At 47.1% G+C, this 21,028-nt stretch overlaps 1 protein-coding gene across 4 annotated transcripts in view; it reads right to left on the bottom strand.

Annotated features, from left to right (window-relative positions):
• The window catches only part of LOC149350375 (puratrophin-1-like), a 525,363-nt gene that overhangs the window by 391,722 nt on the left and 112,613 nt on the right, over positions 1 to 21,028 (bottom strand). The window contains exon 1 of one of the 4 annotated variants that reach the window (XM_089579389.1): positions 3,225 to 3,964. The exons of the other annotated variants lie outside the window; for them this stretch is intronic. Coding sequence (XP_089435515.1) covers positions 3,225 to 3,242 — 18 coding nt within the window. The 5' untranslated portion in view covers positions 3,243 to 3,964. Of the gene's footprint in view, positions 1 to 3,224; positions 3,965 to 21,028 lie in introns of those variants that run through there. 4 annotated transcript variants of the gene reach the window in all.

Here is a 21,028-nt window from a genome sequence, read left to right as displayed (position 1 = left end):
AAAGCAACATGTGTGTTAGCTGACAAGCCTTCGCCACCCTTTTGCCATTTCACTTTGCGGTGTATGCAATTTCAAACGCGATTATGCATTATTAGAACGATTTCTGAGATAGGCCTATGGGAATCGCATTAATCGCTAACCAGAATGTATTGTGGACAAGCGTGCTTTTTCAACGGGAATTTGGTGTTTATGAACAAATTTTTTTCGCATATTGTGAGATTGCGCATAATCAATATAGCCACAGATCCCTCTCCGGGAGGCTTATAGTTTTCTACTGTTTAGTGTACAAAACTGTCCCCACTGATTTTCGATGGTGTCTTAACTACTGGGTGGGACCGCACAACAAACTTCAAAAGCAATATATTGCTGCTTGTCCTTCGTTCATCCGCAGCACGACCTCCCCTTTCCCTAACCTCAACCGATCTAACAATAAAAGTCTTTACGCACTCACGCACGCTACGCAACGGAAGGTTAGGCCATTCCCATCAGTGTTCTCATAACAATATCTCACAATACTCCACAGCTGCCTCACAATAAATTAAAAAAAACACTTAATTGGTCCTCTATGACAGCCTACAAACTTTAAAAGCAAGATTTTGCTGCGCATCAAAAGGTTAGTCCATTTCCATCAATATGACCATAACCATATATATCAAAATTCCGCAATTCCCTCACAATTAAAATTGATGTCCAAGAAAGCTGGACTTGTTTCGATAAGGCAGAGGTGTGTGTGCAGGTCTCGTTTTGAAGGTCAAACACTGCACGATTCCTTGTCGTAACAACAGGCAGCGCTGAAAACAAGAAACGCTACTACGTCAGTTTTTACGGCCTGCGACGTCAGACGTAACTGCCCAGCCGTTTTTTAACAAATGAAAGGTATCAGAATGTTTTAATCTGAAGCCATGCATGTGTCACGCAGGTATGAACTAGTCTGCCGGATAAAGGAACAAAAAGATACTGAATACCACAAAAAATGGCCTTAGCAACGGCTTGGTTTGTGGGCAAACCTGTGAGAAATTTCTTTTTTTTTTTGAGCTCCCACCGTCAGGGGTAGTAGCGCCACAGGGCGGTAGTTTCCTTCAGGACATTGTCAGCAATCTCTACAAGATACGTAAAGCTTCAAGAAATTGTGAAATTTCGGCAAAAATAAAAGACACTTCTTCCTTTATTTCAGAAAGATATTAAATTTTTGAAATAAACGAGAACGTATCTCATTAAGCTCATTTATTAATTTTAGCTCAGGATTAAGTAACAGTAATATTTTTTCACCTAAACAAAGACGCTGCATAGCCTCTTCAGGAAAAGAGGGTGACATATTGCACACAACGCAATCGACGCAAAGTCTGATTCGTCACTGCTGGGTAGGAAAATGCTTGCTTGTGTATATTTTCCCACGTTGAGGATCGAGCGCACAAACACAAGTTTTAGCACGCGCCCTCCCACAAGTCAGCTGCGCAGTTTCGCATGCACATTACCCAAGACTCAGCCATCATGCAGACGGCTCCAGATGATTGGCAGGCCCCCAAACAGCTCGTTCGGACCAAATTTCACAGTGCGTACTGATGTTATACCGTGCAGAAAATTACGTGTAAAAATTTTGGCTTTTTTTTCCCTCTTTTTCTGGGCAATGAAAAAAAAAACGAGAAAAAGAAGCTTTTCATCCAATTTTTCAAGGCTTTTTTTCAGGCGCTCACATCTCCAATCCCTTCTCCGCGCCTCTCGCATGTCATCTAGGGCGAAGATGATTAACGCTGTCATTCAAACGGTTACGATCGACGCTCTTTCAAGAGGACGTTTTGCCAGAAAGAAAGGGTGGGTGGGGAGACTGGGTCTGTAAAATCCTTTATCGCTTCGCTGCTTTGCGTTTCGAAACACTAGGTTGGCAAACGTACCTTCGTCCAGAGTCAGCAGGCTTTTTTGTTGTTTTTTTTCCCTTTCAACGTGTCCAGAAACACATCTCGTCTTGTAGCGAGATAATGGACAGTGCGATTTGAATTCAGCACATACCGCCTCAGTACCTACGATTTGCGCATTTCCACCAGTGCGCTAATGAATATGCGGAACAACAGTGACAGTTAAGGCCAATCAAGAACCCCAGCTGCGTATTAATTTCCTTAAATCGGCTGGATCGGTGCCAGGGCGATTAGTCCGTCCTACGCCTACGTGAGAAAACCAATGTCTGAGTCTGTACGCCGCTCAGTTGTTCGAGTACTTGCTTAGAGTCCTAAAGCTGCAAGAATAGATATGTACGGGCAAGCGACACACGTAAATGGAACAAGCTTCGCAGTTCCAGCTGCACTGGTGCTAGTCCTAGCAGAAATTAAGAGTCGCGACGCGCCCATGCGTGACCGCAGCAGCGATAGTGTGGCGTATGCATGCACCAAATCCCGCAATTACTGTTGCGCAGCGCGTGACTAGAGCTATAACACTGCAACGTGTTCCGTTTATTCATGTCCGTGCTTGCATGGTGATCATCGCAAACCGCGTACCGTAAGAAATGGTTCCATACACGCTAGGACACCAATTCCACCGTCTCGGTTGCTGTAACCCCCATTTCACTAGTTGCTTTCGTTGAAATACACGTTCAGCTGTTACAAGAGCACAGCACCTCAGGGTCTTCAGCATTTAATCACTGAAATGAGCCTACAGGAAGTGGAAGTACGAAAACATGTTGAATTTTTGAACCGATATTAATTTATTTTGTGAAAAACGCATCATGCACTCAAACTTTGCAAATTTGCACAGAAATAACAACAACAACAATAACAACAACAAAACAAAAACGCGCTAGCATATGTACACATTTGCATTATTATATTCCTAAACACCCTTTCACTACGCCTTTCGACCCAGTCCCGCCTTGTTTAAGATCATTCATTCATTCATTATATCTACAGTATACCGATTCATAAAACGTAAGACGCTCCTTTTTTCCACGAGGCATGCGAGAAAGTAAATACATTCAAAATTCCGCCGTTAATCGTGTAAGAGTCGGACCAAAATTATCAGGGCTATGCGCAATTTTCGCTGCTGTCATCCACACGAACATTAATAATTGGGCTTCTTTAATTGTGCCACGGAGCCATAGCCTACCAAGTGCGAAACAACAAAACAAAAGGCTGCAAGGTGCTTTTCCTTTTGCTTTGTTGGAAGACCATTTTTTCCGCTAATATTAACGCCATCTACCTCGACAACAGGATGATGAAACAGGGTGAACTACATACCGCTTCCGCAGCCATCATGTTGTTCCGTCGCCTAGACGAAAGTTTCCATGGAGTAAGAGACACACAGTCCGAAGTAGACTCCGACCAGCCGGCGGACAGTCTTGCACTCGAAGAGAACTTGGAACTGGCAGTGAGACAGACTCGCGAGGAAGGGTCGGTCAGGTCTGAGCGGCGATGCAGGTCTCGGGCTAAAGGCGGTCGCCGAAGATGTCGCGCGAAAACAAGGCCACAGGTTTACGCAACACAAGTGACTCCACTCTTATCGGACCTCCCTGTTACTCCTCCTATCGAGCTCATCAGCGCAAAAACAAAGCCGCCGGCGAGAACAAAATAAAGCGAGCCAGACGCCGCCGATATGGGAGATGAGGCGCCCGAAGCCGGGTGACAAGTGGCCGCGGGGAAAGTTGGCCCGCGCGGGGACCGCAGTGGGCGGCCGGAGCGCTCACCTAACCTCGTGTGTGTCGCAGAGCGTCACGTCACAGCGCGCGACACGTGATCGTGCGCATCACCGGGCCCTTCGAGGACAGCGCGCCGTCAACGCGACCAGCAGCAGAGGACGCACGCGACGATCCTCGCGGCGAGACCGTTACTCCGCGAATGGCTCCCGCGCCGCCGCCGGGGACCGGTGCAGAAGCATTTTACTTTCAGTTTCGGATCGTGGAAAGGAGAACGCTCAGCGAAGGAGAGAAGGTCAGACGCGGTGATCGGGAACGCTGGGCGGAGTAGAGTATATCACGTCAAAGCCCCCTATCCGTGCCCCTATCGGACCGGCCCGTCGTTCCAGCCGCCGCCGCACGCGGGGCGGGTGCGCTGCAGGCGCTCTCCGCGCGCACGCGCTGTGTGTACGCCGGCGTCGAAAGAGAAGCGCCGCATGCTGGCGGCGAGAAAGCGGGGAGGATCGCGCGCGGGATGAGGAAGAGCAGGTGATGGTGCAGCCTGCAGCGGGTGGCGCCGGCGCCACGTTTTTTTTTTCTTATTTCGCCTTTTTCTTTTCTAAGCGCACTTTCGCAGCACTGGGCGCCGGTTGGAGCCACGGGTTCCCCCGTGGATGCCCCAATCGGTGCGCAGTGGTGCTGCCACTCTCAAGAGTGGGGAAAGAAAGGTTTTTCCAGCCACCGGCTGCTGCTGTCGCCGGCAGGAGAGAGAGTGGGATGAGGCAGCGCAGGAGAGGAGGGTGTCGCGCCCGGCCGTACTGCAGGACTGCCGCTCGTCCCAGGGCCGAGCACCAGGGGTGCCACTCAATATTTTACGCGCTCAGCCCGCTCTTCATACGACCTCGCGCCCTGGCTGCTTCCTAACGCGCAGACACGCGGAAACGAGAATGGGATTACGGCGCCCCGGTCTGCCCCATTTCGTGATTTTCTTTCCCTTTTCACAAGGAATGACGGGGAGAACGTTATTAATATTGCAGACACAGCGCACACAAATTGAACCCTAAGCATACACTTAGAATGGCCCGATGCTGATGCACGTCAGGACCTCTCGCGCTCATGGAAGGTTGCGGGCCGCTCTGCTGTGTGGACGGTTTCCGAAAAAAAAAACGAAAAAAAAAGCTGATTCTCTTAGTGAAAGACGGAAGTGCCAGTTTGCTAAGCAATTCCCGCAGCAGCCTGGGAAAAAGAATTATGTCGCGCTTTGTACAAACAAGACAAAACTTTGATTGTTTAATCCCAATACCAAACGATGCATCCCAGATAAGTACGGTGGAATTCTGTATATATGGTGATATATTTTGCCGATGCTAGATGCGTGTCCCACCAGGCATCGGGTCCAGGAGCACCGCCGCAATGCCGAAGGAGGAAGGAACGTGGGCCGGAGACGGGGAGTAGGGGAAGTGAAGGAAAAACTGTATTCACATATTTACATTAATTACAAGAGCGGGACTGAGAATGGCCCTCAGTTGAAGGGGAACGTCTTCGTCAACCGTAGTCGACTGGAGCTAGCAGGCTTCGATAAATGTTCACGGTAGCTGCATGATCGGGCCCACGTGGTCCGAAGTACAGTGGACACAGGTGTGACGGGAACACACAAAGAGAGTTAAAGGGGGGGGGGGGGGGGGGGTAGAAACACAACAGCACGTCCGCCGCCCGAAGAGGTCTCGTAGTGGCTGCAGCCAACGCTGCTGCGCGCAGAGACCTGGAGTTGTGTCCGTTCGACTTTTGGTCACAGCTGGGCCCAAAGGTTCTTCCTGCTTCGTTGACAGCTGTAACGGTCTCAACCAGCAAGGTACACAGCCCAACAAGCAGAAAGCGCCAAACCGACCTCAAGAACTGCCAAGCTGTTTTCGGTCGACAAAGTCTGTTTAGAGAAAATGAGCTGTAGCGTGAAATTTACGTCCTCCTCCGAAAGTTGACATGTTCGACCAAACCAGAACACACAGAGCTTGTTTAGCCAAAAGGGAAAAATTTCCTAAAATTTTGAGGGGGTGCCGTAGCACGGTTTATGTCACAGAAAGCCACCGCCCGTGAGAGCACAAAGGGAAGGTGGAGCTGCTGAACACACATACAAAACAGACAAAAATGATTCCCGCTAAAGCAAAAAAAAAAACAAAATACAAATTTGCATAGCGGAATAACGTCTGGGGAGTCAGGAAAGGGCATTACACGGGAAAGCTTCGGCTGAGGCCATCAGCGTTGCCATTATCTCGTACGTTTCTGCAACGCATGTGAACCGAGTCCCGCAATGCCAAGCTCCGAAATTTCGCTCTCATTTCGCATAGGAGAGTGTAAAGAACAAAAGACAAAAAACAAGCATTAAACTCAATATGAGATTATGCGTCATATCCGCCCCTTGCGCGGCCGCGGTCCGACAGCTGCTTTAGCAGATGAGACATTGCATAATGCTAGGAATTCTAGCTTGCATTTCTGTACAGAGAGTTAAATGAACAAAAAGAAACAAAAGACGGGATTATTCCTCGAATCCGTCTACAAACAGCGTTGCGATCAGAGGAATTTACTGCTTCCTATTCTTCAGCCGCCCCCTGCGCGGCCGCGGTCCGATAGCTACTCTAGCAGGTGCAAAATTACACAAGGCTAGGAACTTCAGCTTGGGACCCTGCACTGTTCTTCGTCCAAGTCTCGCGGTTCTGAAGTTTAGCTTACGCTCAGAAAGCAGAATGCGAGAAGGGAGCGCACGAGTGCGAATGCCGTGCCAGCGAATCTGCCTCTCTCGGATTGGGTTCGCGCGTCGCGTCCCCTTAGCTTGTGTTCTCTTCAAGCGGCGCGTGCGAACTCTGGAGCGCTGAGGTGCCAAATTGGGGCGGGTAACCGGTTGTCCGGTTTTCTGTGCAGCAGTCAACATGAGGCGCACTTTCCCCTTAAGTAACTCTTCCCGTTTGGCCACCTCTTTACGCTGCCGCTCCGTGGAAACCCTCGCTGTTGGTTTGCGGGGCGCGTCACTAGCCATCGCGGAACCGTCACAGGTTAAGTCGTCGGCGTTCGCCTCATTGTCAGTTTGTGATCCAGCCTGCTCTGGCTCACTACCGTCAGAGTTTATAAGGCTTACAGGGCCACGTTTGCCCTCTTCACCCGCGTGCTCTGCTGGCTCTGCGAATTCTGGAGCCTTCGAACTGGTGAGGACCTGCGCAGCGTTATCTCCAAAACTAAGGCCCTTTTCTTTCGGCAGCATATCCAAGCGGTTTGATAAAATCGAGGGATACTGCATAGGCAGGTTTTGGGAGACGGCTGCCTCGGTCAGACGCAGCTCGAGCGGGCTCTCGATCGCGACGCGGGCCGTAAGTTGGTCGTTTTGGATACCCTTCCTATCCTTATACTGGCGGTACAGCAGGCCAGAACGGAGCTGGAAAGGTATTTTCTCCCGTGACACACCTATGTCACTTTGGGGACTCAACTTGCTTAGAGATTGGTCTTTCTCTTGCTCAGCGGTGAACGTTTCTCTGTCCACACGAAGGAGTTCGAGAAAGCCATCCGAGTGGGGTAACACAAGATTGGAATTCAATTCCTCACCTAGCTCCAGGTCATCACTTGCGCCTGATTCGGAAGACTCACTATCGCCTGCACTACTATCGGTACTCTTTACCCCTGTGCTAGTAGTGAGTAAGTCCTGGGCTGGCTCGTCATTAGGTAGCGCGGAGCCGTCACAGTTTAAGTCGCCGGCGTCCGTTTCATCGCCAGTCTTTACTAGAGCCGGCTCTGGCTCACCACTGTGAGAATTTATAGGCTTCGGGCTTACAGGTTCAGGTTTGCCCTCTTCAACCACGTGCTCTGCTGGCGCCGCGACCTCACGAGCCTTCGAAACGGTAAGGACCTTCGCAGCGTTATCTCCAAAACAAAGGCCTTTTTCTTGGGGCAGCATATCCAAGCGATTAGGGAAAATCGAGGGATGCTGCTTAGGCAGGTTTTGGGAGACGGCTGCCTTGGTCAGACGCATCTCGAGCGGGCTCTCGATCGCGACGCGGGCAATGGGCAAAGACACGCTGGTTTCAGTGGAGCATAACTCATTTTCGGGTGTTTGGTCGCGAGCGGCTGTCGTTCCCTGATCGTTGAACTGATCATTGTTTCGAGGCAGCGCTGAGGCGCATTCCTCGCTTACAATAGAACTTGCAGTTGCCACTTTCAGCGCGCGACTGCTTTCTGGAGGACTACCTTTTTGCGCTGCGCCTACGCCTATCTGGGTTGCAAGGACAATCTGTGCGGCATCGCGCTTTTCAGCTAACGCCGCGCTCTGGCTTGGAGCTCCACAGTCGCTGTCAGGTTTGCCCTCTTCAACTACGTGCTCTGCTGGCGCTGCGAATTCACGAGCCTTCGAAGTGGTAAGGACCTGCGCAGCGTTATCTCCAAAACAAAGGCCCTTTTCTTTGGGCAGCATATCCGAGCGATTTGAGGAAATCGAGTGATGCTGCTTAGGCAGGTTTTGGGAGATGGCTGCCTCGGTCAGACGCACCCCGAGCGGGCTCTCGTTTGCGACGCGGGCAACGGGCAAAGACACGCAGTTTTCATTTATGATTTTAATTTCACTTCGCGCCGGAACCTCCTGATTTAATGTCGAATTCCTCTCGGCGCGCTTCGCCAGTAAGGTTTGCAACTCCAAACGCATTAAAGCAAGTTGCTTTTCATCGGCTTCCTTGAGACGAAGACGTTCCTTTTCTATCCTGTCAGCCTCCTCCTTAGCGGCTTCCTTGCGGTAAAGGCGTTCTTTTTCAATCCTGTCAGCCTCCTTCTTAGCGGCTTCCTTGCGGTAAAGGCGTTCTTTTTCAATCCTGACGGCCTCCTCCTTGCGTTCCCTTTCAACCCTGTCGGCCTCCTCCTTAGCGTTCCTGATTCCCTCCTGAATGACTTCCCAGGTCTCCCAAATTTTGTCACCCTCCTCCTTAGCACCACATTCCTTAATAGCCTCAATCAGCTGCGGCTTTCTGTGACTCTTCCTGGCCTCAATACCCAGCTTTTCACACAGCAACATCAACTCTGGCTTCTTTAGCCTGCTCAAATCCATGGCAACTCCCGAACGAGGACTTTCAAAATAAGCTGCTACGTGAAATGCTTAAGCGAGCACGTGCAGAAAAAACAATCTACAGGAAGTGATAAATTTCCAGAGTTATCAAGCCTGGCAGATTCTTAAAGAAAGTCAAGCGCTCACCACTGCTGAAGCCAGGACCAAGCGTGGAAGATCCCGCCGCTGCCAACCAGTTGTTATATTTTGCCGATGCTAGATGCGTGTCCCACCAGGCATCGGGTCCAGGAGCACCGCCGCAATGCCGAAGGAGGAAGGAACGTGGGCCGGAGACGGGGAGTAGGGGAAGTGAAGGAAAAACTGTATTCACATATTTACATTAATTACAAGAGCGGGACTGAGAATGGCCCTCAGTTGAAGGGGAACGTCTTCGTCAACCGTAGTCGACTGGAGCTAGCAGGCTTCGATAAATGTTCACGGTAGCTGCATGATCGGGCCCACGTGGTCCGAAGTACAGTGGACACAGGTGTGACGGGAACACACAAAGAGAGTTAAAGGGGGGGGGGGGGGTAGAAACACAACAATGGCAAAAGAAAAAAGAACAATTTGAAAGCAGAAAAAGAAGCAGTAGGGGTAAAGTAGAAAGCCGACAACAGCAGTTTTCAGAAAGCAGTTTCATAGCAGTGCTGTTTAAGGCCCAAGCACGAAATATTAATGCTACATTAACTCTAATTTTCTTGCAGCCTTTTTTTAATGTAGGACTTATGGCGCATGTGTGATGTTTTATTATGCTGCTTTTTGTAAAATGCGATCACAAACCATATGAATTACTAAAATTAGACTCAGCTAAAACTCACAGGACGTTTGCGCTTCCCCTATCAGCGCAACGCGCAGGTGCTGTTTTCAGCTTAAGTTAAGGTCAACGCAGCGAGCTATGGAAAGAAAAATTATAGGTGTAACGTTAAGAGATCGGAAGCGGGCGGAGTGGGTAAGAGAACAAATGCGCGTTAATGATATCCTGCTTGAAATCAAGAGGAAGAAGTGGGCTTGGGCAGGGCATGTAATGCGAAGGCAAGATAACCGCTGGTCATTGAGGGTAACGGAGTGGATTCCAAGCGAAGGCAAGCGTAGCAGGGGGCGGCAGAAAGTTAGGTGGGCGGATGAGATTAAGAAATTTGCTGGAATACGGTGGCTGCAACTGGCGAAGGACAGGGTTAATTGGAGAGATATGAGAGAGGCATTTGCCCTCCAGTGGGCGTAGTCAGGGTGATGATGATGATGATGATATTGAAAAAGCTAGAAACGAAAGTGAACTTAGATACGCTGCTTCATTATCAGACCCGACAGTATTCATGCGCGCTGTCATTTAGTTGCTTGCAAGCTTGTTTTTTTTTTCGTTTTTTTCCCGCTGTATGACTGAAGAGAGGTACTATCACAGCTCGAGAAGACATGCGCTGTATGCATCGTTGAACACGCTGATGCAGGCCCAGCGCACAAGAGAAAAAGAATATTGTATATAAATCCGAGAAAATTCTGGAAAGTATTAAACCCCGAACAGGCGCCGGTCATCACACTTGCTAACCCGCTTGGTGAGATGACCAGTGGCATTGAATGTGCTAATATTTTTAACGCCGCTTTTTCATCCGTTTTCACACACGAAACTGATATGCCACTTTGTACCGTAACTGACAACCTGAGTTCGCATATGCCTCCAATCATCTTTTCTGTGCACGGCATTATATCTATCATTGAAAATATCAAGATGTCATCTTCTGCAGGTGCTGATGATATCACCCCCAAGTTCCTAAAAAATACTTGCCATGCTTCCGCAGCGTATCTGTCAAAACTGTTTGCACAATCACTTTCCACAGGTAACATACCCAGTGATTGGAAGGTGGGGAAGGTTGTTCCGGTCTTCAAATCAGGTAACAAAGAATCACCCCTTAATTACCGTCCCATCTCTTTAACAAGTGTGCCATGCAAAATCATGGAACATGTCATTTATACTCATATAATGAACTTTCTTGACTCTATAAATTTTTTTCAACCTGCTCAACACGGTTTCCGTAAGAACCTATCGTGCGATACACAGTTGGCTATTTTCATCCATGACCTGCATGTGAAACTCGACTGTAACCTACAAACTGACGCAATATTCCTGGACTTCGCGAAAGCATTTGACAAAGTACCCCACAAACGCTTACTACTAAAACTGTCCTGGTTAAACCTTCATCCTAACATATTACAGTGGATAAGCGAATTCCTGGCTAACCGCACCCAGTTCGTTAACGTTAATAATCAAGCCTCTAGCTCTGTTCCGGTAACATCAGGTGTCTCGCAAGGATCAGTCCTTGGTCCGCTATTATTTTTAATATACATTAATGACCTTCCAACGCATGTCTCTTGTAACGTCCGTATTTTTGCCGATGACTGTGTCATCTATCGCACTATCAACAACGCCTCTGATCAGTTCGCCCTCCAGAATGACTTAATCAGCATACAGGACTGGTGTAACAACTGGCTCATGGAACTAAACCCCAATAAATGTAAAGTCGTGTCATTTCACCGAAAACGTAATCCTGTCCTCTTCTCCTATAAAATCTCGCATGTCACGGTTGAATTAGCTCAGACTTACAAATACCTCGGAGTAACATTGTCCAATGATCTAACCTGGAACGCACATGTCACTAAAATCATATCATCCGCTAACAGAAGCCTTGGATTCTTAAAACGACATCTACGTCATGCGCCACAAAACCTAAAATTGCTTGCCTACAAATCACTTGTCCGTTCTAAATTAGAATACGCCTCTGCTATTTGGAGCCCTAACCAAAATTATCTAATAAATTCCCTAGAATCAGTACAAAATCGAGCCACAAGATTCATACATTCGTGCTATTCATATAATGTCAGCATATCAGCACTAAAAGCAGAGGCAGGATTAACATCCCTGGCTTGTAGGCGTCGTATTACTAGTATGTGCTGTTTAACAAATTTTATTTCAGCTCACTTCGTCGTCCTCCCTACATCAATCCGCCGGCACGCATTTCCCTCCGCATTGGTCATCCCCTTCAAGTAGCCCGGCCATGTACGCGTACAACTACATTTGCATCGTCATTCTTTCCACGCTCAGCCAAGGACTGGAACAGCCTTCCACACGACATCGCCGCAATCACCTGCCCATCAACATTTGCGAACTGTTTAACTGCTACCTTTAACAGCGAATAATATTTGTATCTTACGTTTTTTCTTTGTTTATTTAATCTGATTTTTCAATGTAACCCACCCCTTATGTAATACCCCCAATCCTGGGGGCCTTTAAGGTAATAAAGTGAAGTGAAGTGAAGTGAATAAAATTGAGCTGACGTCACAGGAATGGTTACTGCCCAGAAAACAAGGTACTATCGGGGACAGAGGTGCCCGGGACGAGTGAGCGGCATATAAAAGCGGATAGCTCTTGCATCGGCAAGTCGCTCGTGACCGCAGCTATGGAGGCGAAAGTCCCACCCACATGCTCTCCCATATTGCAATCAAATCAGTTAATCACTGGTAGACAGGGGAGCCGTGCGCAGAGATCACCGTTCACGTGTTCTGGAACATTTTTTTACCTCAGATAGTATAAAGAGGGCCTTTAATGTTATGTTCAATAAACAATAAACAGATAAAATACAGGCGAACACTTTCCAGGCGCCGATTTTTCCTTTTTTGGAGGCGCTGTAGAAGGGTGGCTTTTCTTGCTTTTTTTTTTTACACTTTGCCTACAATTTATTACCCTCGGTACACGGGTTAGTTTGCCAATCATTTCCCTGTGGCATTGCGCGTTGCCAGTGTGTTGTTTCGTAACGTGCGTGTAACAGTTCTCTAACTCGATTAGAACACTGTGAAAGATGGCGTCGTCACTCTCGCGTCCTCGTTCACGTTGAAGCCCGAGACTAAAACGAGTTCAGCGAAAACTTGTCTGTCCTAAGAACATAAAATTTCCCGCAGCTAAACACCGCCCACAGAGCGTGTGAACCTTTTCCAGTTGTCAATGCCAGTCAGCGCAGGGCCAACAAGCGAAACAAGGTGAAGGCGGTGAGCGAAGTCGTCCGAGCCGGCGCGGGCCGCACAGTCCGAAGCGCCGGTCTCGCTCTGGAGGCAGATCCGAGCGCGTCACGGTTTCCGGCACGGTGACATTCGGCCGATAGCCCAGTTCGAACGGCGTCTCGAGCGGTGCCGGCGGGACCAGCGCCTAATCCACGCGGCGAAGAAAAAGAACAAGAAAGAGCTGCGCGGGGGTCAAGCGGAAGGAGGCGAACCTGGTCTCTGCGGCGAATCTAGATCGACCTATACCGCCTTCGCTAGGGGCACAAACGCACACATACTCGACGCGCCACAATTGAGGTCGTTGTAAAAAGAAGGCGGGCAGAGGAGAGCCACACGCAGAGCACTCCGGGGATCCCTCCTCGGCGTCGCTCTTGGTCTCGCCGCCGACGCCGTTCTAGGTTACAACCTTCTCCCGGCGGCGGCCGCAGGCTCCGGGCCCCGTTACGTGTCTCTTCTAAGGGCGTGAGAACGCGCCGCTGCGCGCCCACTGTGGGTGGGTGTAGTCGTAACTCTCGGTTGCTTTTTTTTTTTCATTTTTCTTTCCGATTTGGGTGGGTGGGTGTCTTCCTTCCCTCATGGACGACGCTGGAAAGAGGAGTGGTCCCCTTGTCTCGCGAGTTGAGCACACAGCGCGGGGGCTAAAAGGGTCACCCCTGACCTTGAAGCGCGAGGAGGCGCCGCTGGGCTCCGTATCCGGAAGCCATGGCTAACAGATTCCCGCCGAAAGAGGTTAACAACCCTGGGCAAAAGGAGCCAGAGCCGCCGCCGTTGATGCTGCCGCTCGCGACGCTCACTGCCGCGCAAGTTGTGAGTGGCGTCGAGAGGGCAAGCCGCTTTTGCGGCCTCGCTGGAGTGCTCACCGACTGTCCAGTGACGAATCGGGGTGACCCGGTAACGAGCTGTGCCCGCCGCGTGGATAGAACAGAGGCGAGCCTTTCGGCCTTGGCGCCGAGTATATAGACAACGCGCGCGACGCGCTTTTCGTCTCTGACAGCTCGTCACTGCGCGTGTCTGGGCGGAAAACAAAGTGGCCCAAAGGCGACCTCGTGGTAAAGAGGCTGCGACCGGCCTTTGAGCGCAGGTGCTCGGGCAGAAAGCGTTCTCGGCTGGCTAAAGCGCGCGGAAAGTGGCCGTTGCTGATTCTTTTGTGTCAGTGTATGGACCAAGAAAGGTGTGCACGAGAAAAAGGTCCTGGCAGGTTCGTTTCTTCACAAACTCATCCATGTGTCAGTGCCCATGCAAATGAGCGCTCTTGGCTGCAAGCGTCAAGGTCGCGTTCTATACACGCAGCTTGGACTTGAAATGAGAAGTCTGCCTTCGCTGTAGGGGCCTTGGCGTGCAGCTCATAGCGTGCTGTACTCTGAAGTCGCGGGGACAGTTAGCTTCTCGTCGACTTTCGCGGTACGAACACTTTTGTGGACGAGTGTTCGCTAGGATGCATGCAAAGGCGATGTGCGACAGCTATGAAAGCAAGCGCACGAGTCGGCGAAGTTCGTGAGGCTCAAGAGCGTTACCAGTCGAAATACGAAACTACATGTTGACGTCGTGAAGTAATCGCTATCGTGGCACTGTGTCCGGTTACTGTGCCGCCTCACTAGGAATTTGAAATTTTCGCAATTTATCGTGCGATATTTGGGCGTAACCGACCGAAAGGTAACGATATGCACGAAAGCACGATATGCACGTTAATGTTTCAGCGCGACTTGGGATCTATAGCACACGGTTGAATCCATTTCGTCATTTATTCATTTCTTCACTCCCGACGCGAAATCACAGCGAACGTTAGCTGTGCGTACGAGCTTTGAATTATTTATTCCGCATTCACTACAGCAGGGCGTCACCCAGAAGTGCTGCTAGATTCATGCTATTGCGGGTGTAGTCTACAGGTTAGCACAGCATACATCTGTTCGTAAGTCCTGCTATGCACGATGCCCTGGGTATCGCTTGCGATAAACGGTGGACTAACAACCCAACCACGATTTACGGCTGTTGAGAAAGCGCGCAGCTACAGGAAAGCGCTTTACACTTCACGAACTTTTCAGCCAAGCAGTTTAGTATATACTACAACTTTAGCCGTTCTTGGCTTTTTCCTCAGTTTTGCTCCGTTGCCGGCGTCTGCAAGCCCATCGACCGGACTCTACCGGTAAAAATGTACCTCCGGGAAGCCATCGGTAACAATGTACTTCCCACCCACGGGGTCTTTCACTCAGCCCCTGCAGTCTATACTGCATCTCCAAGCACCTCCTGCACGCCTGACGGATGCCCTAACCACTAGGCTACAGCTGCGGTGACCTAGTGGTTATAGCATCGACTCTATAATGTAGCAACTCTAACTTGTCTCCACACCTTAATCCTAAAAGACGAAGTGAAAACCCAGCCTCAAAAGAAGAAAGCATTGAGACAGCCAATGAACTGAATGATTATTCCGCGTCAGTTTTTTCTAACGGTAATGATATAGTCCGTCATCAGACCTCACGAACAACGAAACACATTGAATCACTAACTGTAACTGAGACTGGGGTACTAAACCTGTTGTTAAATCTAGACACAAAAAAGGCACCAGGACCAGACAACATCCCAAATTCCTTTCTGAAAAGATACGTCGAATGGATGGCTAAGTATTTGTGCTTACTTTTTAATACATCCCTCTCAATATGTACCCTTCCGAAGGAATGGAAAATATCCAAAATTACTCCGATACACAAAACAGGAAACAGGGCAGATGTTACTAATTACAGACCCATCTCTATCACCTGTGCAGTGTCTAAAGTACTCGAACACATCATACTAGAACACATAACAGTCTGCCTTGAAAATGAAACCATACTCTCCCCATTTCAGCTTGGCTTCCGCCAAGGACTTTCGACAGTAACACAGTTAATAGAATTAGTCCACAACTTATCCCACAGCATAGACAAATGCAAACCAATTTAATACTACTAGATTTTTCGAAGGCATTTGATCGGGTTACACACATTAAACTAATTAATAAACTAGAATCGACTCTAGGTCATGGCTCTATAGTTAATTGGATTAGCAACTACTTGCCAGGCAGAACACAATTTGAAGAAATTAATCATCAAGCCTCCCACATAGTAAATGCTGTGTCTGGTGTACCCCATGGTTGTGTCTTGGCACCTGTTCTGTTCTTGATTTTCATAAACGATCTGGCGACTAATCTTAACACTAATATACGACTGTTCGCCGATGACTGTGTAATTTATCGCGAAATTAATAAAATAGAGGATCATGAAGCTCTTAACAACGCATTTATTTATTTAATTTCTTGTACACCTCAAATGCCCCAGAATAGGGGTATTACATGAGGGGAAACAGTACACAAAATGAATCTGAAATGAATGACATGGGGTTTAAAACAGAACATTTTCAATGGCTTTTTTAAAATGGACGGGGCTGGTGTGGAGTGCGGCATCGGCAGGCAGGCCATTCCATCTACTGCAGTCTGGGAAAAGAAGGAATGAAGGTGCGCAGTGGTGCGTGCGCGGGGGGGGATAAACGGCTTTTCTGTGACTGGTGCGAGGAGACTTCACGCATTACATTGTATAGCAAAATGGTTCACTGACTGGCAGATGACACTTAACGCTACTAAATACGCTGTTATGACAGTTTCTAGGAAGAAACATAAATCCTACTTTCGGTATACTAAAATGACACACCACTTACTGCAGTAACTAATCAGAAGTATCTTGGCATGACCTCAGGTGGAACGCTCACGTGGACAAAATCACCTCAACAGCTTTGAAACGACTCTTTTTTCTTGGACGACGCCTCACATTAGCCCCTTCTCAAACTAAGCTTGTAGCCTACAATGTTTTGGCTAGATCTGTTCTCAAATATGCTAACGCTGTTTGGTTTCCTTATACTAATCAAGATATAACCAAACTTGAAGCCGTTCAAAGAAAAGCAGTCAGATTTATATTTAACAAGTACAAAATAACCAATTCGCCTACTGAATTAATGAAACTGAAGGAATAAAATCATTGCAGACCAGTGCAAAAGTCGCACGGCTAAAACTCATGTTTCAACTAATAAATCGACATCTAAAACTCGACATTACTACATATATTTTCCTTTCCGAAGCAAGATCAACGCGTCATAAACATTCACATACGTTAAATGAGTATCATTTACATACTGACTGCTTTAAATATTCTTCCCACTAGCAATTCGAGAATGGAACAGCCTTGATCCATCCATTACTAACAGTTCATCATTGACAAAATTTAATATTGTAGTTGAGAGTATGTCGTGTTATTAGCTAGTCATTCCTGGTTGCTTGCGTTCTGTTATTACTATACCCATGGTTATTTGTTTTTTTATGTTTAAGCTTTTTTTGTCAAACTATGCAGCATTACATAAAATAAATACCTATACTATGATAATGCCTTTGCAGTGCACGCTTATAATATTTACTGTTTACTTATTGTCTGCATATTATAAAAACTAGCATTGTTTCCACATTTTGTTATTCTTTTTATAATACTACCGACAATTAGCCTTATTTTGTGTGCTATTTGATTATTTTCATCACCGCACTGTTGTATTTTCATTTTACCGTTTGTTCTTTTTCTTAACATGCTGATCAGTTGAATGTTCCGATTATGCTTGACCGCGTTCTGTTAACCTTACTAAGCCCTCCTGCCACAATCCCAATTGGGATTAGCAGCATTTGTAAATAAATAAATAAATAATTTCTTCGTGATCACAAGCCAGCTAACGCTAGACCATTCGCGTTACAAATTCGTAACCATCTTGCGTTGTTTATTAATTTATCATTAAAGGTACCTTCCGCGCCTAAAATGACATTATTATAGGGGGTTGATCACATTAACAGAAAGTACAGAAAGAGTTGACCAGCGCACCAGGGGCAGATTTAAGGGGGACAGAATCAACTTTCTTGCTGCAGTTTTCAAAAGAGAGAACGAGGGGAACAAAATCAAGATCGTATTTGACAAACCACATAGCCACGATGTATGTCTGTAGGATTTCAACACCAGCAGTGCAGCTTTTGTCGCCCGTGCCAAAAGCGACTGAAAACTTTTCATCGGCCCTTCAATTCACTCTCTTTCATCGTAAGTCCCATCCCGCGTGCCCAATGTTCTGACAAGTTCACTCCTTTTTTTACGCCAAAATCAGGAGCGTCATTTAAAGCCGTTGGGCTTTTTTTTTTTCATAGATTCGAATTCTGCCTCACTTTTTGCTTTAACCGAAACATGTTTTTACGGTGCTATTCCTCACAGTAGTTTTTTTGTTGAGTGAATTTTGTTTTGATCTTTTTCGTTGTGACGCGAAATTCCGGGGAGGAAGCGGAATCTTTACTGCAATAAAGAAGGAATTTGTAGCTGCAGCCGTAATGGTAACTTTCATTGAATATGTGTTTGTTTTTCTCAAATTCGGTATTACAAACCTCGTAATCGGAGTGTTTTACCGACATCCTGACATGTGTGATGGTATTGGGTGACGAATTTCATCGCATATTAAGTGATGTGTGTGCAGGTTTTCCGAATTTTGTTTTACTCATCCTTGGTGATTTCAATTTTCCCTACGTTAATTATTTGGGACGTACCTTCTGCCTCTTCAAGTGACAGATTCATAGAGACGTGTTTTAACTGTTCGTCATGCCAAATTATTTCCAAACCTACTCGGTCGTCGAGTTATTCCTCTGTATCCTGGACCTTATCCTAACCAGCGACCCAAATATTTGTCCAGATGTCGTTCACCATGGTTGGCTTTCTGATCATGACATTATCAGCGGGCACATGAATCATCTTTTACCGAAAGAAAGACTGTAACAAAACAGATAAGATGTTATAACAGGGATTACTTTGCTAAAATGAACTCCGAGTGAACCAGCTTCTCTGAGCAGTACTTTATCGACTGGCCCTCCCGTTCTGTTCAGGAGAACTGGATCTTGTTCAAAACCACACTTACTAACCTCAACCTCCCCTTGGCCGGATAATTACAACCCCGAGGATGAGCGGACTATGCACCGAAAACGCTCAAGTGAAAGACAAAGAACTACGACACTCTAACCGCCTCCTTCCTCCCCCTCCTCCACATCTTACTCGCCGCTAGTCTACTTTCATCAGACAAGCACAACCACCACATTCTCAAGCGCTCTGGTCACCCCCGCTGTCCGGTATGAGGCACATATACCCTGACAACACACACATATTTCACCTGCCCACATGCCACACAGTCACCAAACTATCTGCAACGCAGATTCCTACCCACCCAGGTGCGGTATTCATGGTCGAGCTGGGCCGCTCCTCCTTTTCCATTCCGCCCAATACTGCGGCCACTAGTCGTTGCAATATCGTGCACGTGTTGAGCGATACGGGCTGGGACGGTCCGACTTTAGACGGTGACCCGGACCAGGGTCGGAAAATAAATCAGTATGTTCCACTTATATCGATAAAGGGCAACCAAAGTGTAGCCTGGTTTGATCACGGGCTTCGTACAGCCAATAATAAGAATAAAGCGCTTGTACAGACAGGCTAAAGCGAATGGGACTTCTCACTCGCTTGATGAGGAATACCAAATGTTAGAGAAAAACCAGCCGGGAATTCTTCAGTAGCGTCTTGTCTACAGTGCGTACGATAACCCACGCAGACACTGGCGCATTATTAATCCCCGAAATTCTGATGACATTATCCTTACCGAATGGAATAATCTGCAATTCTTGCATACGGATGTGCGCAGAAGTTTCTTTCAGCGTTCTCATGAGTATTTACTCTTGCAGACGTCATATCAGCTCCCAGGCAAGATCCATTTTTTTAGGTTTTTTATGCCCCAAACAATTACTGATGATGCGTGAATCAAATCACTCCTGAAAAACGTTAAACTGACTTCAAGTTCTGATCACTAGGGTATTAACAACAAGATACGTAAGTGCAAATGAGAGAGCATTTTTCAAGTGTTGTAAATACTCTTTTCTCAGTCATTAACGTCTAGATAGACCCCTAACGGCTGGCGCATTGTTTAAGTAATGGCCGCATTAAAAACTGGTCACCGTTCTAATCCTCTCAACTATAGCCCAATATCTCAATATTAAGCTCAATATTTAAGCTCATGGAACATGTTTACACTAATATTATTAACTATCTTGAAGATAAGGATATCATATTCAAGTACCAGAAATATAGTCTAAGAGCACTTGCTGCCGGGCTAGTTGGTTTTGGTTCATAATTAAATAGTTTTAAGGCGCACAAAACAGACAAGACACATAGGTAGGTGACAAGACACCTACCTATGTGTCTTGTCTGTTTTTTGCGCCTTAAAACTATTCAAGTACCAGCACGGATTTCGAAAGGGACTCATGTGACACTCAACTTTCCGGATTCATTCACAACCCTTTTTTTTTCAGTGGACGCCGGCATTCAAGCCAATGCGCTGTTTCTTGATTTTACTAATGCATTCGGCCGGGTCCTCCATCACACTTTTGCCCAAACTAACTCACCTGAACATTCATTCTGACGTTAATGATTGGGTTAAGGCTTTTCTTGCATGCCGATCCTAGTACATTTCTGTCAATAATTATCTTTCTTTTTCGTCGCCTGTTTCTTCCGGTGTTACTGAGGGAAGCGTTCTGGGCCCTTTGCTTTTCCTAACCTTCATAAATGACTTACGGGCTTGAGTATGTATTATGCCGGATTACAGAACTAGCAGATGATTGTATTATACACCGTAACATCGCTAACGGCACTGACCGTCAATTTTTGGAAACTGGTCTTGATTACATTAGCAACCGGCGTTCATCTTGGTTAATCAACTTTACTACCTCTAAAACGAGGCTCGTCTCATCCACTCGTACGTCATACCGCATCCCGACATCTCACACTCTCCATAATAGCCCGGTTTAACTTTCTACTACTTACAAGTATATGGGACTTCATCTTCAGCCAATTACCACGTAACCAAATTCTGGCAGCCGTTAACCCCCCCCCCCCCCCCCCCCTTTTTTTTTGGTCTTATAAAACTCAAACATGTCCTTTCCACCTCAGGAAACTAGCATACGTTACTTTAATGCGGCCTAAAATCGAGTACGCGTCTCCTATTTGGGACCCGAATCAAGTGTATATTAGAGTTGGAGCCATTGCGAAACCGTGATATTAACCTTTTCGGATTTTTCTCGTTATACTAGGGTTGCAGCATTAGAAATTACAGAGAGCACTTGAGACTACTTACGTGCTTTGAATGTGAAAGCATTGTTTTTTTATTTCTATTTCCTTTTTACTTTAAAATTCATTTTTGTTCCTTTTTAATAAGACACCTACTCATTAGCACAC

Source organism: Amblyomma mixtum, chromosome 3 (assembly GCF_055824585.1).
Source record: "Amblyomma mixtum isolate Tamu chromosome 3, ASM5582458v1, whole genome shotgun sequence".
Classification (NCBI taxonomy): domain Eukaryota; kingdom Metazoa; phylum Arthropoda; class Arachnida; order Ixodida; family Ixodidae; genus Amblyomma; species Amblyomma mixtum.
This window is presented reverse-complemented; position numbering and strand designations above follow the sequence as displayed.